Source organism: Aspergillus fischeri, genomic scaffold (genome assembly GCF_000149645.3).
Source record: "Aspergillus fischeri NRRL 181 1099437636247 genomic scaffold, whole genome shotgun sequence".
NCBI classification, from domain to species: domain Eukaryota; kingdom Fungi; phylum Ascomycota; class Eurotiomycetes; order Eurotiales; family Aspergillaceae; genus Aspergillus; species Aspergillus fischeri.
The window spans coordinates 2,427,980-2,437,161 of NW_001509772.1; the positions used below are offsets into that span (position 1 = coordinate 2,427,980).

A 9,182-nucleotide genomic window follows, 5' to 3' on the forward strand; every position below is an offset into this window, starting at 1 on the left:
TAAGGCCTGATCAGGGTCTTCGTTTGCAGACGCTGCTATCAGATCTTTCTCTGTAACACGAATTTTCCGATTGGCTTTGAGAAAAAGGTCGACCAATGATTGTCCACACCAGGCGTTTTTTGTAGCTCTTGTCAGTAGTCTTTGCCAAATTGCCAAGGGAATATCTCTTTGAACATGCCGCAAGAGGACTGACACCATTAGGTCGGCTGCTTCCCTATTTCTGACAGAGGAAAATAACAGCTCCAGTAACTTTTTTGAAGAAAGCTTAGGAACTCTTTTCAAGACTGTATTCATGATGACACCACTCCATTCAGCCGCAATGAGTGGTAGTGCTTCATCATCCACAATAATCCTGTTGTTCTCCAAGAGGCGTCTCATATAAGAATCTGTTGGTTTGTTGCCAAAATGATACCCAAATGAAAATGCCGTCACCAATTCCCTGTTGACTTTAATGGGTACTGTGGAAGGCCAGTGGGGGAGTAATCCACGCGAGATCTGATTCTCATAGCCCCAACTGCGGGTAGCAGCTATAAGTGTATCGGTACTCAACAGTGTCTGTGGCTGAATGTGAGGAGACCCCCAAATCGACAGCACAATATCCATGTCTTCACCGACTTCGAGTGCTCTGGAAAAGTCTTGGGGCCGGACATGCACTTTCCGGTGCAAAAGGGCTTGTGTGGTACGAACATGGTGATGTTTGATTGCTAGACTGAAGCAAGTCTCGTCCTCCTCATTTACATCATTGACATCCAATTTGGGTTGTTTGATAGGTGTTTCGATAATCGAGCTCAACCCCAAAGCACCGACTAAGAACCACGGAGAAGGCGGGGAGCTGAGAACATCAAGGAATGCGCGACGATGGTGCATGTCCAGTTCCTGCATAATCTCAGTACTGAACTTATGGCACTTTCCGTGCCACCATCTATAGCCCGATTGGGTTCCGCGCAGTTGAAGAAATCTTCTGATCAGGTCTTGGAGTTGAGTGTCATCAGCAGCCTTGCTCCCAAGAGACCTCACATACAAGAACCAAAAACATGCACTGTGGATAACAATTGGCCTAATGCAATCAACGCGAGGCTTTTGAGCTATTGCGATGTCACATTTTTCGGTGTTCCTCAGAATCTTCAGGGAGAGTCTCGCCAGGTACAGGTTGCATGTCTCAGCGCTGAACTGGTGTTCTAGGTATTCCCGCGCCGATGGATGGGAAAATAGAAAGACTTCCGTTCGCTGGTCGTAAAGCAAGAAACATGAACAAGCCTTGCTGATGTATTCAATCGTTATGTCCTTGGGGGGCAATTGGATTTTGCCATTGTCTTCGTCCTGGAAAACTGCCGCAATTAGCAGTTGGGATGAAACTCGTACTGGTGAGGCCATCATAAACTTAAAAGCTCTGTGTGCATATTTGCATGTCCGGCTGTCGCCGTTGATTTTATTCATCACCTCATCGTATTTTTCTGCGAGCCCATCAGGCAGCCTTGATATGCAGTCCAGTCTTTCAGAATGGAGGTCACAGTTGAGGATCGAATGGGCCAAAAGGCAGGCTAACAGAATTCTTCGGGTCTGTATTAGACAAGTTTACCACATTGCTAGGGAGGCACCTATCATAACTTACTGTCTATGACTCTTTTGCATAATTTGGTCAATAAATGAAGCCTTATCTTCGTCCGATATAGGGCTCAATAAATAGCCACTTCTTGAATTAAATCTTGCTTGGATCACAGCTCGTTCCTCGTCACTTCGGTCAAGAGTATTGAGGTCAATGCACAGCTTATCTTTCAGCCCCAATCTTGATCTGCTGGGATTCTCTGCTCGAAACTAGCACTCTGAGTTGGTTACACTTGTTCAATAGCTTTTTGATCAACTCAAGAAGGTCACTTTGCAAGGTTGGGTTGAACTCATCCAATCCGTCTATAACTAGAAACGGCTTTGGTTGCTTCAGTAGCACGTCGGCCAGAAACTGCTCCCAAGTACGAACTGAAAACAGCTCTGTTCTGCCCCCTGTCTCCTGACTGCGGCGAAAGGCCTCCATTAACTTGCTCGGAATGTTCTTCTGGTCGATTATAGCAAGCTGCGTCAGGAAACATTGAATAATGGATCGCAGATCCCAGCGAGCGGGCCCATTTCCACTAAAGAAGTACACCACTGTGCTTTGATTATCATCCTGAAGCATTTCAACGATTTGCGAAGTAAGTACTGATTTGCCGGCACCCACTAACGAATTCCGAGTCAGCTGGCCATCGCTTTCGTCCACCCTGACTTCTTTACGGCATTTTACTTACCGATCCCATAGATCCAAAGAACAAGACCTTCCGTGGTAGTAGTCCAATTTTGGAATTGTTGGTGCTCGAAAATCCAATGTCCGGTACATTCTAGGCGTCTGTCCTTCAGACGCTGGAAGTCTTCTTCGTACCGATGATTACAAATGGACTGAAGCATTCTGTTCACCTCTTCATGTCTGCGCTGTCCCTTTTCATGGTTGCTTTTAATTTGACACTCAATATGATGCAGCAACCTGTCGATTTCACCAGCAGCATCCTTCAAGATTCTCGGGAGGGAAATAGAATGGTATATCCTTCTTGCTGGATTTGCGTCACAAAGCAATATGACCTGGGAGATAATATTTGAGAATGGTTCTGTGAAGGTCATTTCTATCCTGTACAACCTCTCCATAGCTTAGGGCTTGGGATTGCTGCGTGTATGAAAGAAGATAACGTTTCGCTTTCTCCATATCCTGGCATACTGATAGCAACAACACCTCGCTCGCAATGGTTATCTTCAGTCATTGTCAGTTTCGTTGTCATTGGAGTTTCCTCAGATTTATGAATTACATCAGCTAGGATTCGGAAGGCAGCCCATGGAAAGCCGGTATAGAGCGGAAATGCAGCTGTAGCGGCTTGTCCGACAGGATCGATGACTCTCGTCCACTCCATGATTCTATATGCAGTAGCTCGAAGTCCGACACATTCTCGCCGATCACACAAAACCTTCAATTTGTTATTCACTTCTTCGACTATTCGCGAGAGTTTCTCGTCAATCGTGCCCGGCGCCCCTATAATATATGGACGGAGTCTGTCCTGTTCTTCACTAGAAAGCTCATAAAGGGCCTCATCAAACGTGAGAAGCCTACCGTATGCTGATATTGATGGGCCATTCGAACAGATCTCAGTCAAGGAGGGCGGGCTATATGTAGACATATCCAGTCAAAGTAATAAATGTCGCAGTCAGATTCGAAATCGGGGTCCGCTGTCAAATTTGGTCATCGAATCTCTGGTATGGTTGGATTATGGCTAAACTTAGACGCCTTCTTATGCCTTGCACTATGCCTTGTCAAATCCGGAATCACCACGTAAGATCAGCCTATAGCTCAGAGGCACAGCACAGCCTCTTCCCCAAAGAATAATTTGCTAGGAATATACGTTTGACAAAAAGCAAACATGGAAAGGCAACAAAGATGGACTATACATCCAAATGACCAAACCAGCCCACTTATCAAAGCCCAAGCAGAAGGATACATAATGTTTATTCAGGTTGCTTTCTAGAAACGTGATGTATCCTTGGAAAAAAGGGATAACTGTTGGGGATCTAAGCACAATGACTCGAGGGTGGCTACTATATGGTGGACAAGCTTGACGCTTTTGGGTGCATATTGGACAGGATATCTGCAATGTATGCCTCTTAAAGCCCACATACGCCAACGAAAATCGGCTCAAGCTCCTCCCTTAACATGCCATCTATCTGCTTGTCTTGTTTGGACGAATTAATAAACTGCTCATGGTGTGCGACTACAGTGTCTGGCCAAAGATGGGGAGTGGTTTCAGTGGAGGAGTATACTCCATAAGCGCAGTACAGATCATATTCCAGATTATATCATTGGACTCTTCGTTGCTGACTACATCACACCAGCAGAATAAGGCTCCGATGTCTCTTCAAAGCCCACGCTTTCAAAGATTCCAGAACCCTGAAGTATAAGTAAATTGCTTGCAGGTCCAGGATTTGCTTCTTTAAGCAGGAGGCCGACTTATTGGGAACATCGGAAACAGAATTGGTACATTCTGATCTTTTGATTGTCGCTTCCTTCCAGTGACATGGTAGTGAACATAGTTGTACCAGATGCAGGGAGAGTGAAACGTGTACTTTCAATTGGGTTCGGACGAAGGACTTTCCGTCTTGTTGAAAGCAGCGTTGTACAACTTTCTTGAAAGTTTCCCTGCAATGATTGGCAGAACCTTTGTTCTACTTCTTGAAGCTGTGGCAGACAAGGCAAACGCCATCCAGTATAGAGCCTTCTGTGGGATCGGGGGGTATGTAGCTTGCCATATACTTTAATGAACAAGTTGCAGAGAAAGCAAGCTAGAACAGCACACTTACCGGGATATATCCAGCACCTTCTTGATTATGCGCAAGGAAAACCAGAGTACCAGCTAACTTGCGCTCCTGGTCAAGGGAGAGAACATACAGCGCACAAGTGCAACTGGACCTGCTTTGCCGGGTCGACACGCTTCGAGGGTTCAGGACCCGACAGTGGCCCGCTGTTCAGCTACTCGGCTTGCAATCACCCCAAAGTTGCAGCCGCGTGGTCGCACAGCCCCGCTACTGGTATAACCCAGGGGATATACTTTGCGGGAGCAAAGTCTCGAGCTCAACATGATGAGGATACCCCTCGTTTCGCTCTGCTCCAAAACCTTCTCAGGAACATGGTTTTACACAAATATTGCATTTTCGGAGACCTAGGGCCACAACGGCGATCCCACAAAGGATGGCAACTGGACCTGTGGCGTCACTAGCCAGCCTGAAAACAGCTAGCAAACCGCTACTGCCAGTTGAAGAGCGGACATGCCGCGGTAGGGGCCAACCTATAGAATATTCCAGTGAGGGACACAACTCATATAGTTCCATTCTCAACAGTTCTGATTCGCCCCAACAAATACCACCAGGACAGCTGCGTATGTTGCAGTCGAAATCAATGTTTCCACATTCGACACCCGGACACCAAGAGCGAGTACCAGCGCAAAGAAAGTAACGCAGATAGATACAGTCACCAAGCTCTTAGTCTGCGACGGGTCCAGAATCATGATAACCATAGGCACCACAAGGAAGATCCCGCCTATTAAGGCAAGGAGAAACCGAGTAAGCCTATCCACAACCGCGGATACCTCCTTAGGGGGTTTCCCTTCGCTATATTCTCTTTCGCGGGAAATACGTTCTTCTCTTGAGAATGCTAGCCAGGCTGGCAGGTACCGCATTAGGGCGCCGCGTAACGGATCGATTCTTTCATCCGCGTCTCGGAAGTAGCAATAGTGGGAGTGGAAAGATTCGTTGACTCTAGCCTGGAAGTACCGTTGTAGAAGAAGCTTTCGTCTCCGTACCTCTCTTGTTTCGACGGGCTTTTTATTCTTTAGATACTGGTAGTTCCGGATCGCTGTCACTATTTTATGTGAGTCAAGCCATTTTAGTTCGTGGGTTTCTTACCATAATCCCGTAGCTTGCTCTGGAGAGTATCCAAATCCTCGATAGAAGCTCGTTTATTATGCTGAAATCGACCTTTTAAGCGGACTAAATCAAGTTCAAGCCGGACGATATTGAGCCTTTGAAGAAATTCAAAACGCAAGAGGTGGAATTCTTCTTCTTCATCTAGAGACCGGTTGATGTACTCCACGAGATCTACCACCTCGTCCAGTGCCATCGTGTCAATCATGATAAGTTGTAGCCGATAGATCTACGATAGTTATAAGTACACTGTCAAGATACGACCAGAGCCGAAGTGGCAGTGTGGGTGGCAGTGTTGGGCTGCGAAGCTGGTCTTACGAAATACCAAAGGTCGCACGCAGAAACAGATCGACATCGGCAGCCGCTCCATGACCACCCCGAGTCCAATGGTTTCTCTTGTACCGCCAGAATCTGAGGTATATCGATGGACCTGTGCTGCGTACTGAGCTAAAGAGCAAGGATGGCCTCAGCCATGATCAAGGTTATCTGCAGCACTCGACTGATTCTAACTGCTCCGCCCCCGCGATCTGGACGACGTGGCAGCCCGCGAGTCGTCGCCGGGTCGACCTTAACCTGACCGCGACCAGACTTAGATGGTCACGAAGAGATGATGGCAGTGCTCCAGGAGGGATGGGACGGTGGGCTTCCATGTCTCGGCCCAATGAGCCTAGATCTGGAAGTGTTCAGAGATTCTCGTTTCGCTCTTTTGTTTGGGACTTTTTGAGTGCTCCTTTTATCCCCTCTATCTACCCTCCATCCCGCCCGTTATAGTCTGACTTTCCGCTGTATTTCCTCAATATACATACTCTCCTATACTGTGACTTGATTCCATATTCCCCCATCCTGTTATTAGCCTCCAAGAGTCGCATACGTTCCCACACCTACACGCTTCCAGCGTTTGAATACTTTAACTGTTCTTCCCCAGAGTCTCACCATGGCGGCCCTTCGGGAGGACGACGATTTGTTCACCAGGGCCATATCGGGCTACCGCAAAGCATTTTTGCTTCGTCATAACCACCTCCCTGAATCTGACCGCAATCAGCTCTGGATTCAACGGCTTAATCAATTCATGCCGGCCTGCAACAACAACAACGACGGCGACGACGACGCCACGCAGGATACAACCCAGCCCACTACTTTGCCAGCGGGTGCCGATACCCCTCTATATAAAGATGTTCGCAGGCATTCCGAGACAGAAAGCCCGGCCAATCTATACAACGACAATGTGTTTCGCAGCCAGCGTCGCAGTACATCAAGGGCAGGATCACAAGCCTCTATGGGTTCAAGGGCGTCACAAAAATCGAGGTTCTCGACAGGATCTCAAGTATCGGATGAGTCGATGGAGCAGGGCCAGTCCGTTTTCCACGCAATGGACGATTTGATCGAGGAGCACCTAAAGGCGATATTCCCATGGCCGCGATTGATGACCTGTAGCGAAAAATCCTATAGGACTGCCGTCAATCGTCTTCTAATCAAGATCCATGATGGTTATGCGCTGTTGGACAAGACCTCGGACATGACAAAAAGTTAGAGGAACCTTCATCGAGAATAGCTTCACTGATCTCCGGGGAAGTGCTACTGACATTGCTCTGACCTAGATGAACGCGATAAAGCCCTTATTTCGTTATACGACGAGATGAAGCTTGCCTTCAATGACCTTCTGTCACATTCCTTAAGTTCGAAGGTTCTAGATGAAGTTTACATCCAGTTTACTGCGCAAATATCAGATTTTGCCCACAGATTGGATCGATGTATGGGTCTGAGCCCCGACGGAGAAGGTAGTAGACCTGTTGACGCCCAGGGTCAGCGCAGAGTCTTGCCATCGTTGCTGGCGCGTGGTAAGCGCAAGTACAGATGTGTCACAGCCAACATAAAGAATACGCTATCTCCCAGAGCCTCCGTGCAACGGCCTATGTTGTACTGCCACCTGTGCAACGACCAGGCCGAAGGCTTTCACGGGGAGCATGAGCTGCGCCGGCACATCGACCGCGTGCACGCGCAGGTGCGCAAAGTCTGGGTCTGCGTGGACATCTCACCGGACAAGACGTTCCTCGCCAACTGCAAGGCCTGCCGGAACGGCAAGCGATATGGCGCGAACTATAATGCCGCAGCGCACCTGCGGCGTGCACACTTTCAGCCGTGTCAGCGTGGACGCGGGGGCCGTGGCAAGGATAGTGAGAAACGCGGCGGGAAGGGCGGCGGCAACCACCCGCCGATGGAGGTACTGAAGCATTGGATGCAGGAGACGATCGAGCGGGCTGACGAGCATTCGGTCGAGACCTTTGGAGCTGACGGTGTTGAGGAGTGTGCTGGGAGTCTGCCGTGCGGACTGTAAGAGCAGTCCGCTTGCGCCTGGGCTAGGAGACGCAAGTGACCCGATCGGATGTGGGCAGATCTAAGGCTGATCCATACTGTAGAAATCATGCAGTATATTTTAACAGACATAAGAGCCAAAGACAGTGAGCAGATTAGTTTTTGTCAGGTGCTCTGCTGAAAGCCAGGTGCATGGACGCAGTCTTCTTCGCATTCAACCGTCTTCCCCTTTCTTAGCCTGCCATCCACCTTCATATTCATTTCACATAACGCGACATGAAGGGGCGTGTTTCCCAGGCATCGTTTTATTTTTCCCAAGGGCCAACAGGGCTAATCCATTTCGACGTGCCCTGCTTGAAAAGATATCGCCCGGCCATCTATGATCTTTTCAAAAAGATTCGGTAATGGCCCTACATGCTTGACTGCCGTCTCGCCAGCGAGTCGCGTACCTAACGAAAGTCTACAGCTACATACCAGGGGGGTACCCTATCATGCGCAAACAGACGGCTGCGGTTCAAAATAACGTCCAGAATAACCGGGCGGACGACGGGTATTTCTAATCGTCGACTGCTGGCTAACTGTTTTATTGTTATATGTAGTCAGCCCAGGCGCAGTCCCATGACTATATATATAGCTATGATTAGACGTAGTAATCTATAAGATATATATATTACAAAGAAGCTTGTTTTCTTTTGCTAAAGGCATAGAAGAGACTAAGTGCCCAAAATACATATCGTAATTATATAAAGGACCTACGCCCATCAGTCTATATACTTGAAGTAGATGAAGGAGGCTGTTAAGGTTGCTATTAGGTGTATAGTTATCATTTACTCTAGGCTTGAAGACTACTACATTTAACGATGAAACAGTTAGCCAGCGGCCAAAAACGGCTACACTTGACGCCATTTTGCTCGACGTCCTTGGCGTCATGTGCAATAATCGCACGCCCAACAGGTTTACCACCACAGCCAATGCTGTTTGGTTTTTCCCTGTTGCTTGTGTTCCTGGTCCCTGACAGCGGCACAAGCAGCAACATTCCAGATATCTTCTCAGATGGCGCTGCTAATGATATCCCAGAGAGTGCATCCAAGCTAGCCAGCAGTAGTGACAATTCTGATAATTCTGACAATAATTCAATCTTAGATGATGACAAGGAAGGACAGGAGCTTCCCACATTACACTACCTTCAAGAGGCTGAGTCTCTCAATGTCTTGCAGCTCTAACAAAAACATTATAGTCCAAAGACCCAGGCTAGATTAGACAATACGCGGGATTACTGGGACCAGTGAGAAGTAATCAGGTGTTTGAACCTTAACACTGATGCTAACAGATGTGTCTTTCCAGGTTCTGCTACAAAGGAAAACACGATCCTGTCAAACATT

At 47.9% G+C, this 9,182-nt stretch overlaps 2 protein-coding genes across 2 annotated transcripts; one reads left to right on the forward strand and one right to left on the reverse strand.

Moving 5' to 3' along the window:
* Positions 1-4,898: 4,898 nt before the first annotated feature.
* NFIA_040700 (uncharacterized protein) lies at positions 4,899-5,683 on the reverse strand (the record flags this gene model as incomplete). Its single annotated transcript, XM_001266390.1, has 2 exons — positions 4,899-5,425; positions 5,470-5,683. 2 exons carry the CDS (start codon positions 5,681-5,683, stop codon positions 4,899-4,901), a joined length of 741 nt encoding a protein of 246 aa, XP_001266391.1.
* Positions 5,684-6,421: 738 nt separating this feature from the next.
* On the forward strand, positions 6,422-7,822 carry NFIA_040710 (uncharacterized protein; the record flags this gene model as incomplete). The annotated part of the gene is made up of 2 exons (XM_001266391.1): positions 6,422-7,013; positions 7,086-7,822. The coding sequence occupies 2 exons, from the start codon at positions 6,422-6,424 to the stop codon at positions 7,820-7,822; spliced, it is 1,329 nt and encodes a 442-aa protein (XP_001266392.1).
* Between the last annotated feature and the right edge of the window lie 1,360 nt (positions 7,823-9,182).